Below are 17,044 nucleotides of genomic sequence, written 5' to 3'. Positions count from 1 at the left end.
GCACGCACGCACGCACGCGCACACACACACACACACACAGACTGCAGTTCACACATAAAATGCTTCCACTAGAGCATCTGGAAGTTGCATTAGTGGCCATCAGTAAGATCACTAAGAGCAGGAGGGGCCACAGAGTAAAAGTGTATTTTCTATTATTCATTTGCTCAGCAGACACAGTGATACTAGGTGCCTTACATAACCCACACACTGCATGACCCACTTTTATGCAGATTGCTTTCTGTGGGGGCAAATGAGGTAAAGCTCTGACTACAGCGCTACGACCGCCCTAGGATTTGAACCCGTGACCTTCTGGGCCAGTGTGCAGCATTCCACTGTGCTGCACTGGGTGCTGACATCTGTTGATCATGTCAAATTACATTGGTGCATATGTCCATTTTATAAATACTTTGTGTATTAAGAACATCTGTGCTCAAATGAAAATTATGTGTTTGTGTAGGAGACTGTGTGCGAGTGTGAGTACATGTATGTATGAAAAAAAATAAAAATAATAAATGTAAATGTAATGCATGAGTGTACGCGTTTGCACAAGTGTATGTGTGCGCACGGAGGTGTGTGTGCGTGTGTGTACATGGGGGTGTGTGTGTGTGAGAGAGAGTGAGTGTGTGTGCGTAGAGGTGTGTGTGTGTGTGTGTATGTGTGTGCGTAGAGGAGTGTGTGTGTGCGTGTGTGCAGGGGTGTGTACCTCTTTCTTGCGTGACCTCACTCGTGCAGCATCTTGGTGTGTGTTCAGGCTCTCTCCCCTGTGAGCTCTGAGCTTCCACAGGGTGGGGCTTAGCTGGGCCACTGCCCTGCAGTCCAGTCCCCTTCGGTCCTCACCCTGAGAAACCCGCACCTAGTCTGTCACCAGCTAACCGGTACGTGGTATTAAAACACTGCAATCAAAGCGTGTGGTAATTTCCATTCTTTCTGGGGTCACTTCCCATCATGCAGTTCTCTGTAGTCATGGTGGGACTTGTTTGTCTCATGTTCATAATCACCAAAGGCGATAACTCTCAGCCCCTGAAGTTCCCAGTTTGAGTCACATGACTGAGGAAGGGCCAAAAGGATGCTACCCCAGTCCTTCAGCAGGATACACAGAACCGGAGCTCATTACAGAGAAGAAACATTCGTCACAAACACTGTGCAGAAAAACCGTGTCCTTCTCTGACGTAAAGGTTGGGCCTGGTACCAAGGAACATTAGAGGCAGCCTGGAACTCTCAGCCAAACCGAGTACTGTGATACAGGTGTATGGGAGTGTGGCCTGGGCATATCACCAGAGCTGTAGCCAAACAAAGTGGTGTTTACTCACTCCAAACTCAGCAGAGGTGCGAGAGGTCAAACCGGCTGGGTAAGTTAGTGATAGGAACTTTCTTTCCCCTGAGCCGTCCGCAGAACTGCAGGAGTCTCAGACGAGGGAGGTTCACCCTCTCCTGTTACTGCAGAGCGCAGCTGCGTTCTGGAATACTGACGCATGTTCAGGGACGTTTGCAAAGCCACGCTGAATCACAGTCGAAGCCACTCTGTCGCTCTCTTGTTTTTGTTTTTTAAGGGGGGAGGACAGAAAATGCGAGTCCCCAAACTCATGTTATGAGATTAATGAACACTTCTTCAGAGCGCTGGGGCTGTGTTTGATTTAATTAGTCCGCGCGTGGGGGAGATGTTTGGTGTTTTTCCTGTTTTTGTGAGGGAAGGGCTGTGAGCGGAACGCGCGTCGGGGGAGCCCCCTCGGCGAGCCGCTGTCTTTCTGAGACGGTTTGGAGAGTGTGACGCCCACAGCGTAACCATCAGCGTGGACCTGCGGCCTCCCCTCCACAGAAAGCTCCAACTCATCTTCCACCTCAGCGTCTTCAGCCTGACAGAGAACTGAACGCCACACAGAGTCTTTCTGGCCTCCGTTTAGACATGCTGTACAGGACCGTGTCACGACGCATAAACTCCCATTGCGCTGTCCCCGAGGGAAACAGTGAGCCCACAGCTCCCTGTGACAGCGGAAACGGCCCAGAACTCACGATGCAGCCCCAGCTCCGCACCGTCTGCTCTCAAACAGCTCATAAAGCCCCATTTACCCCGCCACTGCGTATCCCTGCGATACACCCAGAGCCTTCACCAGCGCCTCTCTATCGATACACTAAAAGCACATGAGAGGAGGGGGCAGTGAAGGGTGTGTGTGTGTGTGTGTGTGTGTGTGTGTGTCGGGGGAGGGGGGGGCGGTTAAAAGCAGAGAATCCATCACCCTGGCTTTTTGAAAAGTGGCCGTTCATTAAAAATGCAGGAGCCATAACTCAGGGCTGGGCTCTAAGCACTTCCTGCTTCCGTGCCAATCCACTCACTCGGCTCAGGCAGGAAACGGCAGAAACCAGGTCACGCCCACCGCCCCTCGCACCTGTCAGTCACCCCGCCCCACCCTTATCACGACACAGGGGGCGACATAGCTCAGGAGGTAAGAGCGTTTGTCTGGCAGTCGGAGGGTTGCCAGTTCGATCCTCCGCCCTGGGCGTGTCGAAGCTATATAAATGCAGTCCATTTACCATTTACATAAGCCAGCATCCTCTTTCCATTATCCTGATTTCCATAACCAATGACACTAAAGACAAAGACACAGAGGTAGGCTCACATGTACAGACAATCATATTCATATATGCACACACACGTATGCATTAATAGCTAGATATGTGTGAGGGCACAGATGGCTCGCCTCAATGCCAGGAACTCAGCTCACTTGATCCACCCATGAGAGAGAGCGAGCGAGAAAGAGAGAGAGATACTTTTTTCACCCTTTTCTGGTTGTAGGGGTCTGTTTGTCATTTTGAATATCCCATTGCATTTGCAACACAAGTTTCTTGTCATGCAAATAAAGCACATTTGAATTTGAATTTGAATTTGACCCCCGGGGCTAGCTGATGGACAGAGGCACAGGGGAAATCATCCAACTAATTCTGTGAAGTTCAAAGCCTCAGAGCCAGCCAAACACCGTCTCCTCCTTCACCATCTCCAGGTGCATTTAAAGTCACACTGCATCACAGGTCAGAGGTCGTCCCCAGGGCCTGCTGGGAAAGAGGACGCGCCGCGCAGCCTGGCTTCTGCTAAACGGCCCGCGCGCGCACAGACACGCCCGATTCATAATCAATCTGTTACTGCGGGGTGGGGTCTGCTTCTGTCCAAACGGCAACGAGCTCCAGAGACGACCGGCTTCAAAGGGACATTATCCCCCCCAACACACACAAACAAGGATGTTATCAGGGCCTTAGGGAGCGCCAAACTAAAGAAGCACACAGATGAGAAAACACAAATAAAAAATAAGGAATCCACAGTGATCGGGCTCGTTTCGAGAGGAAAGAAACATCACAAAGACGCCCCATCGGCTGCGTTCCTCACAGAGGAAATTGGTGCGCATAATACTTTTATATCATCATAAGAGCGCCGCTATAAGATGCCATTTATCACGCCCTCGCTGACATGCTCCAATCTTCCCGCGCGGCTCCTGTGGCCTCGCCCAATCACACGGACCCGCCGCGTCCCCTTCCTGTCATTACAGTGGCAGCAGTATGAGGGACACTGTAAATCATGGGGCGTGAACGTGCTGAAAGATGGGGGCAGTCTCCGGTAACAGCTGCTAAAATGGCCACCAGCCAGCGCCGTCCAGCGCTCCCCAGCGCCGCACCACTGGAACCAAGGGGACGCTTCAATCTAAGTCCCGAAACCCTGCGGCTTCACGCGCTGGTTTCTGACTGCTCGCCTTGTACCCCACGCTTACTCACCCCCCCCCCACACGTTCAGTGAGTTATTCTGGCCCGTAGCACGTTATGTTCCTACGTGTGCGGTAAGGACATATTCCACAGCTACTTCATCAGCTGACTGACATTCTTCTCTGCTCCACGTGTCCTCTTTATCATTGGCGAATTGTTCATTATTCTTTTAACAGATGCGCACGCTGTCGTAACTCTATGGTGTCAATGGCTTAGACGTGAAGGGAACATTCACTAATTTCTTTAATATGTCACCCAGGGGGTATATAAAAGCATTCTGGAACACTCTCTCCACATTAGTAACACACGGAGCGCATGTGTGTTTTTTGTTGTGGACTAAATATCAGGAGAAATCCTCCAGTGACACGTCTCCGCGAGCCTTAGTGACCATGACCATGACCGTATCTGCTGAATACACTTCCTTCAGATCTGCAGTGGAATTTAAACAGTGCTGAGGCACTGGGTTCCTTTAGCATTTCACAGACAGAAAATGCTGGTCAAGGTTAATGGGGCACTTTCTGCGTAACAAAGCACAATGCAAATGTGCAAATGAAAGCTCATGTTAAAATGCAGATGTTACTCTCTCTACTACGCCCTGCGGACAATGCAGAGGCTTCCTCCACATTCAGTCTGCACATTATGAAAGTTTACTTGCGCTACAATTTTGTCCGCATTCAATTTGCTTAGTCCTTGACAGCAACCAAATTAAGCAATTGCCACTTCACAGAAGAAAAAAAAAAAAACCAGCACAACGTTATCGGAGTGAAAGCGTTTTACGGAGCCAATCACAGAAATGGTAAAAAGCAGCACTCGCTTTGGTGCTTTACTCAGATTTTAGGACGACGCACTTGGAAAGTGACATTAAAACCGCTCCTTCTTCCGCGGCGACGGGCCCTACTCACCAGCGCAAAGCAATTTCGCTCAGTCGCGGAGGCAATTCCAGAGGTCGGGAAGGTCACTCTGAGTCCGCCTCCTCGCAGAGAATGCAGATTACCTGCTTCCCTGTGTAATCAGCACGGTGTTATGTCGCTTAATCGCATTGCTTAACGCTACTGTTGTCATGGCGCGCCGAATCCAATTTTCTACAGCCTGCAAGTAGATAAAAATGTGAAATGTTGCCATGCCATGAAAGTAAAAATGAAAAAAAAAACCTCTAGCGCCTTTATTGAAAGACACAAGTGCTTTCTCACCCACACGCATCACCTTGCAAATCTCATTTACTAAAGGCCCTTCATTAAATAGGGCACATTAGATTATCTTCAGTTTTAAATGACATGACATACTATTTAATCCATGTATTTTATCTGACACGCTACTCAATTAATCAATTAAAACCCTTGATTACCGAGAAACTTGCTTGGAACATATTTTAAGTGATAACCATTGGACACTGAAATTAAATGTCATGCTAAACATACAGAATTCAATACATGATGTATCAGAGGGATTTTGTCTCTGTTTAAGGCTGCTTTTAAAATACAATGCAGCCAATTGCAGGTGGAGCTAAAAAAAAACAGCCATGTTACTAATTGTGAATCCGGGTTCTCTTTAAGGATTGAACCTTAAGCACTCCATTGATTATTTATTTCTGATCTATTATTTATAATCTACAAAACCTTTATAAACATCTGTGAAGCACTAATATTTTGTCAGAATAACTGTAATAACAGAGGAGTCATATTTTAGTATGATGAATACATTTCACTGCTACAGTCCTCAACAAAGCAAACGACGATATTTACTTTTTGAAAAGCATATTTAATCATTGGGTAGCCTTATAGCTTGCAACAATTCATTTAATTATAAAATAGCCAAATGTATGCTATTTGTGACCAGTCAGTACAATAATGCAGCAACCAGAGATGCACAATACGAGCTGATATCAATAACCGATTAGACCATATTGGCCAAGGATGTCACTCATGTTAATACTGCCCTGTTTTACAACATAACACAAATACTCCCAGTCATGTTTGCCGATTGATTAAACTGTGTTCAAGCCGTTCTAAAATCACCAACATAGTAACAATTACAGTACTAAAGACCTGTTCACCTTGCTATCATTGCACACCTTTAACATGAGAGTGATTGAGCTAACATTATATAGCCCATTGACTGTGTTCGCTATCTTTCTATCAGACTAGTAGGGTTTAAATGGCTATGGATCCATTGCAGGTACAGCACGGAACCTACAGTAGAGAATTGGCTAATATTTAATATTTACTGAAGAGCTATGTGGGACGTTTGTGCTCAAGATCCTGAGCTCAGGCGCTAACCTCCAGTGGAAGTGAAGCAGAAACTACAGTATGAACCGTTAGCAAGATGAATGCTAGCACAACAGCATCCCTCCCCCTGCAGGTTCATGTGGTGCTTTTCACCGTCCAATCAGAGGGCTAATCCTGTTCCGACTGCCCAGGCCCAACCGGCCGGAGGTCGCTGATTGGCTGGAAGAATGATGAAATGAACACACTTCTGGAAGGGACTGCTGACCGTGGGACCCCTGCATTGTGAGGTTTCGCTATCATCCCTTCATAATTCACCACTGAGAGCATTTAGATGGCGTTACAATGACTAATTACGTCTGAAGAGCTCTTCAGAAGAAATGGAAAAGCTCCTTCAGAGCCCCGCTGTGCATTAAACGCACCACTTCTCTGATCTAAGGATAATGAAATTATTGATTACACTAATTACAAAGGATACCCTCAGAACTAATAAGATAATTAAGTAGCCACTCGTTTCGAACGTGAGGGGAGTTTCTGAGTGGCTAGGGTCAAAAGTCACAATAACTTTCATAAGACAATTGCTTTTTTTTCAATTATGTCTTTTCATAATCATTAATCACACTTCATTACAGCAGCCATATCTAAACCACTCAATTTGCACAACGCATATAACAAATGTCACATTGCCACAAATGCTGCATATAGGATGATACTGCTCCAAAAAATCTACACAAAAACATTAGCACACTTGAAACTGAATCACCATATTTTGTCCCCTGATTTGAATTACAGTATCCATCTTTATTTGGCTACTGTCCATTATATTTGTAAGTCCAGGAAATTCAATAAAGTCTGAATGCCAAAAGAACACCCTTGAAATAGGGGTGCAAAATTTTCTTAATTTTTTTTTGTAGCAGTGCTGGCAGTTATTAATCACACAAAAAAGTGTGGATTTAAACAAGGGAGCAGCTGTAATGTGTGGAGCACAAGAGCTGAACCCTGCTTGTGAGAAGCCCTATGGTGCAGAATGTGGAGTAATAAGTGCAGCTTTGGGGAGGCACACACACGGGCCCCACTGACTCCACTCAGAGCACCCGGGACGGGAGCATGGAGGGGGGAGAGGGGGCTACCTGGCCCCGAGCCAACTTAATAACCTCCAGGTGTGAACGCTCTCCAAAGCCCCCGGCCCCCAATCCCCAAACATCCAATCAAATTACCTTCTCCATGTACCTGCGCCTTTCTGATCTTATTGGGGGGGCAGATTTTTATCAGACCCCAGAGGAACCAATGCGCTCGGGGGAAACATGGACGTGAAGCTAGGCCTTTTATAGAAAACGCCCGAAGCCCTGGGAAGAAAGGGATTAAAGGCGAGTGTTTTTCCCCCTTTAGTTCGAGCGGCCGAACGGCGGGCACACAGACGAGCGGCGCCCGCAGGGAGCGCCCAGCGCCCGTGCGCGTCCCTCCTCGCAGACGCGGCCTGGCGGCGCTGGGGGCCTCGGCCGCAGCGTGCCGGGGCTGCCGGCGCTCCTTTCCCGGTGCGTCTGTGATCACAGCACAGAGCTGTGATCAAAGCTGTGACAGATCTGTGACTCAGACTGGCCTCGGTGGCGTTCACACCGGAGCGGCTTCACAAACTCTCCCAAAACAAAGAGACGACAAGCGAACGCGCGTAACAGCGTGGACGCACGGCGACACAGGAGCGGCAGGAACCCGCGCCGAATAAACGAAACACCTATTACACGTGTAACAATGCCACACTGTAAAGTCCCTGCGTCTGCGTCTTCAGCTGGAGCAAAGCTCCCTGTTACAGTCTCACTCGAGCGGCTCTTATGAGACAGTCCACATGAAGCAATTCCACACATCAATATTTTTGACTAGGAAAGCAGCACAAGCAGAAGCTGCAGCGTGTTAATCAATAAAAGAACAAATATTGTTTCATCTCAATTTGACTCCAATTTATCAGCTGTCAGGACTGCTCACTGTCAAAAGGGGTAGCATGGTAAAAAATAAATAAAAGTGGCCTCACACACGTGTGCTCACACACGCAGGAGCACGCACACACACACACACACACACACACACACACACACATACTCACACACGCAGGATCACACACACACACACACACACACACTCGCACACACACACACACACACACACACGCACACACACGCACACACACACTCACACACGCAGGAGCACGCACACACACACACACACACACACACACACACACGCACGCACGCACATACAAAAGCCAGGAACAAAACACCCCCCACACACACACACGCCACAACCCATTCATTATAATATGATCCAGATGCCACTTTTTTTTTTCTCCGCACACTTATAAAAGCCAAAAAAAAAAAACCAAGTTGGGTTCAGTGCTTTTGTTTGACATGAAACAAAGCAGTGATGTTAAACGGAGCACGTTCTTCCCGGGGGGGAGAGAGAGAGAGAGAGAGCCGCGCTCGGAGTGGAGCGAGGCGGAGATTAAAAAGCCCGTTCCTGCGCTTCCTGGCGGTGCCAGCGGCCGAGCCGCAGAGCGCCGGGAGGCTGTAATCTGATACGGAATGCGGCCGCGCACAAAGGCGCCTTCTCCCCTCGCTCGTAATCTCCCCGTCGATAATTATTATTGGCCCCCGCCATTGTTCTCTAAGCGCCCGCGCAAAGAAACGCCGCGCGAGGAGGCGCCCTTCCCACGGCTGCCCCGCCGACACGCCGCCCCGGCCCCCCCGCCCGCCCGCGCCCGCCGCCGCCGCCGCCGCTCAGCGGAGAGAGCGCCCCGGCGACGCGCGGCGACTCGGAGGAAAAGCATCGCGTGCGGACGCTGCCAGGCTGGGAGACATGTGACCGCCCTCCCGCAGCGGCTGCCTCACTCCCTGAGGGGGTCGCAGGCAAACACGCAGGTGAGGTTACCTCTGGGACCGCTGCCATTATGAAACACCAGCCTGAATACGCCCACTACAGGGGGGGGAGGGGGGACCCAGTGGGGACAGGGTGTCACACTGATGAGGACTGCGCACGGAATGAAGGACTACAGGCAGAAAGAGAGAGATGAAGGGAAGGAAGAAGAGAGAAATAAATGGGGAAAAAAGGAGAGAGGGCAAAAGGGAAAGAGATAAAGTAATATACGGAAGGGGAGAGGCAGAGGGAAACAGAAAGAGGGATAAAGAGACAGCAGAAAGAGATTGGGAGAGGAAGAGAGATGTAGAAGCAGGGAGGGGGGGAGAGTGACAGCAGGGTAAATGGATTGGGCCATAAATCAGAGAGCAGCAGCAGCAGCTTCTCTACAGAGACCGGGCCGGTCTCTGCCCGCTGAGCCACTTAGCATGAGGACGTGAGGATGGAGGCTCAGCGGACGGCTCTGTGTCCCTCACGTGAACCCTGACCAAACAGAGCAGCGCGTCTCCTCCCCTCACCCTGTAACACGCAGCCTGAACACCAGAGCAACCCACAGCAAGACATTCTCACAGTGAGGCATGTACCTTCAGTACCATTCTCACTCCCTGTACCTTCACAGATAGACATGTACCCACAGAGCATGCTCACTTCCTATACCTTCACAGATAGACATGTACCCACAGTGCATTCTCACTCCCTATACCATCACAGATAGACATGTACCCACAGTGCATTCTCACTCCCTATACCATCACAGATAGACATGTACCTTCAGTATCATTCTCACTCCCTATACCATCACATAGACATGTACCCACAGAGCATTCTCACTCCCTATACTATCACAGCAAGATATATATCTTCAGTACCATTCTCACTGCCTATACCATAACAGTGAGGCATGTACCTTCAGTACCATTCTCACTCCCTATACCATCACAGATAGACATGTACCTTCAGTACCATTCTCACTCCCTATACCATCACAGATAGACATGTACCTTCAGTATCATTCTCACTCCCTATACCATCACATAGACATGTACCCACAATACCGTTCTCACTCCCTATACCATCACAGATAGACATGTACCTTCAGTACCATTCTCACTGCCTATACCTTCACAGCAAGACATGTACCCACAGTGCATTCTCACTCCCTATACCTTCACAGATAGACATGTACCTTCAGTACCATTCTCACTGCCTATACCATCACATAGACATGTACCCACAATACCGTTCTCACTCCCTATATCATCAACGCACAATCACCCTCTGTCACATCCATTTGTTCACTCAGTGCCGTATAGTGACAGCTGTGTCAACTTTTCACCTCACACCTCACACTTCACACCGCTGCACACGCCTGTGACAGGAAAACCAGCACTCCTGACAGGACCTGGGGGATATCGGACGATAAAAAAACGAGGCAGCTCTGCAATTCTCCTGAGCTCGATGTGCTCGGGACGGTGTGTCCCAACCCAAAATCCTGCTGGACATCCTTCTGCATCCCGTCCCCTCAATCGCACATCTATCACCCGCCCCTGGTACCCATGCCGACGCCCAGCAGGGCAGAGACAGAGAGAGACAGGGAGAGAGGGAGCTTCCATACCTTGGTCTGGAGATAATGAGGGTAGTAGTAGGTGTACTGGGGGTACATTGGTTGCTGCTCCAAGCGTTTGCCCATGTAGCTGAAATCCTTCTGTCGGGCGCAGGAAAACTCGCTGGGGGGTTGTCTGTGCCCCCTGTTGCCCCCGGTCCCGGGTGGAGGACGTAGGATCCGTGCCGGACAGACGGACGAGCGAGCGAGCGAGAGAGGGAGCGGGAGCGGAGGGAAGCTGGCGTGGGTTTCCTGTCAGCGCGGCCGGCCGGAGAGAGAGGCTGAGGCGAGCGCTTCCTGTGGCTGAGTATTACCGCGCGCGGATGAAACTGGCCCCCCCCTCTCTGGGTCTCACGCCGGGAGACAGCTGGGTACCAGAGCGCACGCCACAGCCCAGGAGTTTCCGCGAGAGCGCGAGGAGGATGAGCAGGAGGAAGAGGAGGAGGAGGAGGAGGAGAATGAGGTGGTGGAGGAGGAAGATGAGGTGGTGTGCCCGTGCTAGTCCTAGAAGCAGCGGAACAGAGGAGAAGGAGTGGAGGGAGGATAGAGGAGGAGAAGCAGGTGCGGGGGGGGGTATTTAACGCACTTGAACTATAAAGCCGGCTACCTCCCTCGCTTCAGAGCTCATTCCTTGCCACCCGTCTCTCTCTCTCTCTCGTTCCCTTGCTCGCGTGTATTGTGATCCAGTCGTGCGGAGATGGACTGTCAGATTCCCACAGATATCCCGGCGGCACAGATGCACTCTGCGAAGAGCGGGAGTTACCACGGCGATCGCGACCGCAGCAGGAGTTGGGGACCCGAAGATGCAGGGCTGTCGCGCGGTCGCCAGAACAAGCAGCACCTCCTCCGGGGGGAAGGAAAAAAAAGCCCAACGACGGCAATTAAAACAACAGTACCGATCGCAAAAAACAACAATGCAAACTCCAGTCAGTGAGCGGAACGAGGAGAAGAACTGCAGAAAGCGCCACAATCCCAGACGTCCGGAAGAACACGGGCTCCACAAAGGCTGCTGCTGCTCCTGCTCCTCTCTGTGCGATCCCCGTCCCCTTCTCGGCCGTGCGAGCGGCGTGTGTGGAGTGTGTGGAGTGCGTGCGTGTGTGTGTGCGCGTGCGGTAGAGCTCCTGACAGTGCCGTGCCTAGCCTGGGTGCTGCTGTCTGCTCCGGAGCGGCTGGGGCGTTCGGGGCTGGTCCTTCTGCTGCGCTCGGCCCCTCCCCCGTCCCGGCTGGGGGGCGGGGCTTGGGCGGCCCCTTCCCTCCCGAAGCCAGACACGCTGGAGGAGGAGCAGCCCTCCCCCGGCTGGGAGGGGAGCCGGGCGGGCGGGAGGAGGAGCAGCCCTCCCCCGGCGGGGAGGGGAGCCGGGCGGGCGGAGAGGCAGCGGGAGCCGCGGCAACGCAAGGAGCCGATTCCCTCTGCTGGCGGCCGGAGGACTCGCGCCTGTACGGCTCACACACACATCCTGCTCCCTCGCTCTCTCCCCTTTCCATCTCACCTACTCTCTCCCTCCCTCACAGACAGCGTCCTCCACAACCACTCTCAAACATTCACTCACTTCAGACACCTTTCATACATAAAACCACTGATACCAATGATTTTGATGGTTTTATGTTTTGACCGTAAATTACATCAGCATTTTCTCTGTCTTTTTTTTTTGCCTTTTTTGTAAGATTCCATATAACATTTGAGGCCTTTCTTTGGCTCAGAATTTATGGTTGATAAATGTCCGATTAACCGCAAGCTGCACTATTTTTCTAAAAGTGATAAACTTTGTAAAATAATTCCTCCCTGCCAACAGCCCCTAATGGAAAATAAATGTAATATTAGCATATATATTGCACGTGTCCACAGCATGGTTGAAAAATCAATATTCACTTCAGCGTGTCAAGTAAAGAAATTAAATGACACATAGGTATGTGGTGTTACCAATGCTTTTCATTTGTTTCATTTTGAAATGCATTAAACACCCTTACATGACACCACATAGTATCTTGGCAGCTTGCAACTACACGTAATTCCTTCATAGCTGGGTGGGTGCACACTGAAGCAATTGAGGATAAGTACCCTCGCTCAAGGGCACAACTGCACTGGCTCTCTGCTCACCAGTGCAGGCCTTCCCCATGCCACCAGCCAACCATGTCTAAGGTAAAGGGATATGAAAATGGTGATTGGCTAATACACAACAGCGCCTCAGAGCTTCCATTAACCCACAATCACCTGCAAGTGCTACAGTACTGTAGAAATAACAAGGAGTACTCTTATCATAAAAATGCAAACGCCCTCTGTGTGTGCGTGTGATGTGTGAATGTATGTGCCTATGTCAGTGTGTGTGCATGTGTGTGTGTGCATGTGCGAGCATCTGTGCCTGTGTGTGTGTGTGAGTGTGTGACTGTGTGTGTTACATATTCCTGTTGCTCAGGTGCAGTGTCCCATTGCTTACGCCCCTGAGGTTGTCCCTGCCACACGCCGCGGGGTCAGAAGTCGTCACGGGGTCAGAGGTCGCCGCCCCTTAAAAGGCGCTGGATGTTGATGGCAGCAGCCGCTGGTCCCTGGAGGCCGTGAGGTCACTCTAACCCAAACAGAGCCGGGTCAGGGCTTTAAAGAGCACGTCCGGCTGACAGCGCAGGTCATGGGCAACGCCGAGCGTGCGCCCCCCCACCCCCCTCTCCCCTCCCCCCGGCCCCTCCCCCCCGGCCCCTCCCCCCGCCTCCCTGTGCAAACGCAGCCCTGGCAGAGAGGGTCCTGCATTATTTATTTGCCGGGCAGACAGCCTCTCTCGGGGTGACTTACACGGCCCGTGCTCTCCTGCTCCACATTCGCACAGCTGGGGCTTCTCCGGAGCAGCCGGGGTGACAGCGGGAGCGCTCCGCTCGGGGATCCAGTCCCGCGACCCCCGATTACACCGGGAGAGGGCCCTGCCGCACCCGTCCCAGCAGGGCCTTCGCCTGGGCTCAGCTTGTAAAGGGGGGACGTGCTAGTTCTTTTCTCCCGCGGTCTGACGGAAGACACTCACATCAGAACGGGCTCACGCTCCTTTTATTTTGGCCTCGCACCCTCGAGACTAAGCTCGCCGCTGCAAGGTGCGGCTCCAAGCCCTCCAAACCGGCCCCCCCTCACAGCCTCCCGAATGCCACCGTGCGCCCCCGTGCTCCGCTCACCCTCCCGCGGGTGTTTTTCTCAGGTAAACAGTTCTGGCGAAAGGTCGGGCGGGGCGCGCTGGATCGATGCTCGCTTCCGCAGAGCGCTGACCCAATGAGACACAGGGAAAGGGCTCCTCAGGTGCGCACAGGGCAGTGAATATGACCAGCAGAACGATGCCTCCCGTCCACGCTCCCCGTCGCCTTGCTTTAGCCGCTCCGGCTAAGAGCGCCGGCTAAACGCCTAAATGTTAGCCGCTAACTCAGAAACGGGTACGACGCGTCCTCTGATGCCAGATTAATGGGTTTAAGGGTCCTGGAGCTGCGGCAGGAGTAACTGCAGCGGCGGCGGGCTTCGGGGGTTGTGACGCCGGTTCCCGTCGCCGTGGCGGTGCGGGGGCGCTCCCACACAAAGCGCTTCCTGCTTCGCTGCGGTTCAGGTGCCTCACAACAGCGAGCTCAGCGGAATCTGGAGCCAAACCGGAGAGTTAGCGGGGTAAGAGTGAGCTAATCTGCAGCGGGTTTCACTCTGCTGTGATCACGGGCACATTCGCTTCCCAGACACATAATGCGGGATTATTAGATATGACTGTGGGGCAAGCGCCTCTTCTGATAGCATCAAAAGGAGAGGGTGGCAGGGAGCTGGAGGGGGAGAGAGTGCTCTGAGGTCGGCGCTGAACTGCTGAACCTCCAGCCGTAAATATAACCTGCATAATGCAGTCTTCCCACAGTCCTTCAGAGTAATGGAACGGGGACAGCAGCCATAAAGGAAGGATGTTCAGAGGCCTATACCAAAAAACATCTACAGTCCAAACTACAGTCCAAACAGAATGTCCTCAGAGGAGAGATAATCTGAAGCAGCGTGTGGAATTGAGGTCCAGATATTGTGAAACAAAAGGGAAATTTGGTCCTTTGAGGCCACCATAGCAGAGCGTAGAGGAAGTGATTCAGTTAGGAAAACATGCAATAGCGTCAGGACAACATCAAAGTGGCTTAAAGAGGGGGAGGAATACTTCTGTGGTGTCATCAATGGCCTTGCCATCCAGCTCGGCCGCCCATGCTGTGGGGTTTTATCGGATCGCTGCAGAGATCTAAGGAAACCCATTCTTAACCGGCGCACAGAGCCGTGCTCGGGTAAACAAACAAAACCCAGAGAAAGCGTTCGGCTGGCCATGACCGCTTCATTCACGTCCTATCCAAACACTTTCTGTGGATTTTATTACAAATCTTTTTTCTACAGTGAAAATGAACAAATAATTTAAGCACCGGATAGACGTACTTTAAATTCCAACATTAAAATAAGATCAATGGTAAGGTTAGGGCTGTGTCGGTATTCCGTATTACTGGTTACCGTGGTGATGAACTGACACCGTGGTGATGAATGAATCAGCAGTGTAACACGGTGGCTCTTTTCTCCTTCATTATACTGTCTCAAGTGACGGCAGCACTGGCCAGATCTGAGAGGACGGTGCGAGTGGGCTGCACACAACCTGACACTCTCTCCTCACGCGTCTCCTAAAGATGTTCTTAATGTGACTTCGACTGGAATCTAAGACCAATTTTGCATTGAAAATAAACACGAAAATACTCTATCCAATGGACATTTACTGTAGGCAAAATGACACCTATTGATTTTCAGGACATCACACGAAAAATGTCAGCAATGCACAGTGAGCGTCGAACGATAGCAAGAAGCAGCTGCATATATTATATGTGTCGTGCTCATGAGGTCCTGTATATGGGCAGCCATGTCGTCTACAATTCCGTTCCCATCATAACTGGTCAGTCATGAAGCCCATTTATACTTTGTTGACTCTTTCAAAATGTGTCGCTCAACAAAAATGAAGGTGTCGCATGAAGTTTGGCATTTATACAACTTGTTTAAATCGCCATGAGCTAAAACGAAAATTATTTTAATTAGTTTATCTTATGTTCTGTTGATATAATTTTAAAGTGAAGGCATTTAAAAACTGTGTGTGTTGTACAGCACACATGGATTGAAATATTATTTAACTTCAAGTTGTGTCGGCCTTCATAACCCCAACAACAATTCACATCCCACATACGGGAGTTCACCCTGCCAACCACAGCCAATTAGAAAGAGACGGTTAGGCCTCAGATAACCTTTTACTATTATTATTATTTATCATGCTATCAGAGTCAAAGGCAAACAATGTTTGTGTTTGTGTTATTGAAAACCTAATGTTTAAGAATTTGTACGCTATGCATGTATACTGCACGCTCTCAGAACTTCAGCCCAAACCATGTAAAACAGCTCCAGACTAGCGGGTGTCCACATACTTTTGGTCATATGCTATCATTTTTGGGCGATAAAACTATCTTAGCTGGGAAGAGCGTTCTGTGTTTTACAATACCAAGGCAGGAGTTCTTTTGGACAGGAAATGAAAAAAAAAAAGAAAATACTTGGACGTAACGATTTGATAAGTGCTAACACCTGAAGGCGTTCCAAAGGCAGATGTCCCTGCGCGCTGCCTGCAGGTGGAAGGAGGAGGGGGAGGCCATGGAGACTAAGCGTGTGACCCCCAGCCCTTGTGAATGAGCCTTTTTCAGCTGACACCTCACCAGATGGTGCGGAATGCGGGCGGGAGCGCTCTGAATAAATGGCTCGAATTCAATGCGGCTAGAATGGCCAATTAAAGCAGTCGAGGAGAACGGAGTGGACTGCAGACTTTGCCCACTCAATTATACCCTCAGATGTGCTTCACACAGCCAGTGGGTGCAACTGCTGGCTCATTGATTGGGGAAGGGGGGGGGCGATAAGTTTAAGTGACTTCTGGGCTGCCAGAAGACTGGAGTCCAGAGAGCCTCAGATGATTTGACTGCCAGGCTTTTACAGTCCCTCACCATAGAGACGCCTTAATGAACACCACATTAAAATACCTGAGTATCTGTTTCCGGATTAAATTCTGGCTTTAGGATTATGATTGAATATTGAATACGGCTGTTGGCTGTACGACAGTGGGCCCTGTGCGAGCCAGCACCCGAATGATATATTTGTGTATGTGAAAATGAATTCAGAGTTCAACCTGAACTCATGGTCAGACCCCGTGGGCGTGTAGGACGCACACTGCTACCATGCGCCACGCTCTCCTGTCAGTGTGGGAGTTCTGCAATCGGACACCTCATCGACCGCAGAGGGGCGGCCATTTTTAGAATAGCGAGGGAGCGCACAGGGACCCTGGCACAGGAGAAAACCAAATATCGCAGCCTGTTCGCGGAACGTGTGGAGGGTGTCGGTCTTCGCCCGGTACATTGACGGGCAGTCTACGTGTGTATCATGGGTGGAAAGGAAAATGACTGACATGCAAAGGGCAGAACCCCACGGTCACTCCGACCACACCAGACAGCCTCTTCTGCCGTCTTCAGTCACACGATAAACCGTCCTCCACAGACTCGTCAGGAGCCCGCTGCTGAG

The 17,044-nt window shown here is 50.7% G+C and overlaps 1 protein-coding gene across 8 annotated transcripts in view; it reads right to left on the bottom strand.

The window, feature by feature from the left end:
• Positions 1–17,044, bottom strand: part of rbms3 (RNA binding motif, single stranded interacting protein) — a 296,845-nt gene that overhangs the window by 177,222 nt on the left and 102,579 nt on the right. For 2 of the 8 annotated variants that reach the window (XM_064343700.1, XM_064343709.1), the window contains exon 1: positions 10,489–11,655. The exons of 5 other annotated variants lie outside the window; for them this stretch is intronic. In XM_064343700.1, the coding sequence (XP_064199770.1) occupies positions 10,489–10,563 (75 nt within the window). In that variant the 5' untranslated portion in view covers positions 10,564–11,655. Of the gene's footprint in view, positions 1–10,488; positions 11,657–17,044 lie in introns of those variants that run through there. One more of the 8 variants, XM_064343719.1, reaches the window with a different exon arrangement.

Source organism: Anguilla rostrata, chromosome 1 (assembly GCF_018555375.3).
Source record: "Anguilla rostrata isolate EN2019 chromosome 1, ASM1855537v3, whole genome shotgun sequence".
Lineage (NCBI taxonomy): Eukaryota > Metazoa > Chordata > Actinopteri > Anguilliformes > Anguillidae > Anguilla > Anguilla rostrata.
Note: the sequence above shows the minus strand (reverse complement) of the source record. Positions and strands in the feature narration are given on the sequence as shown.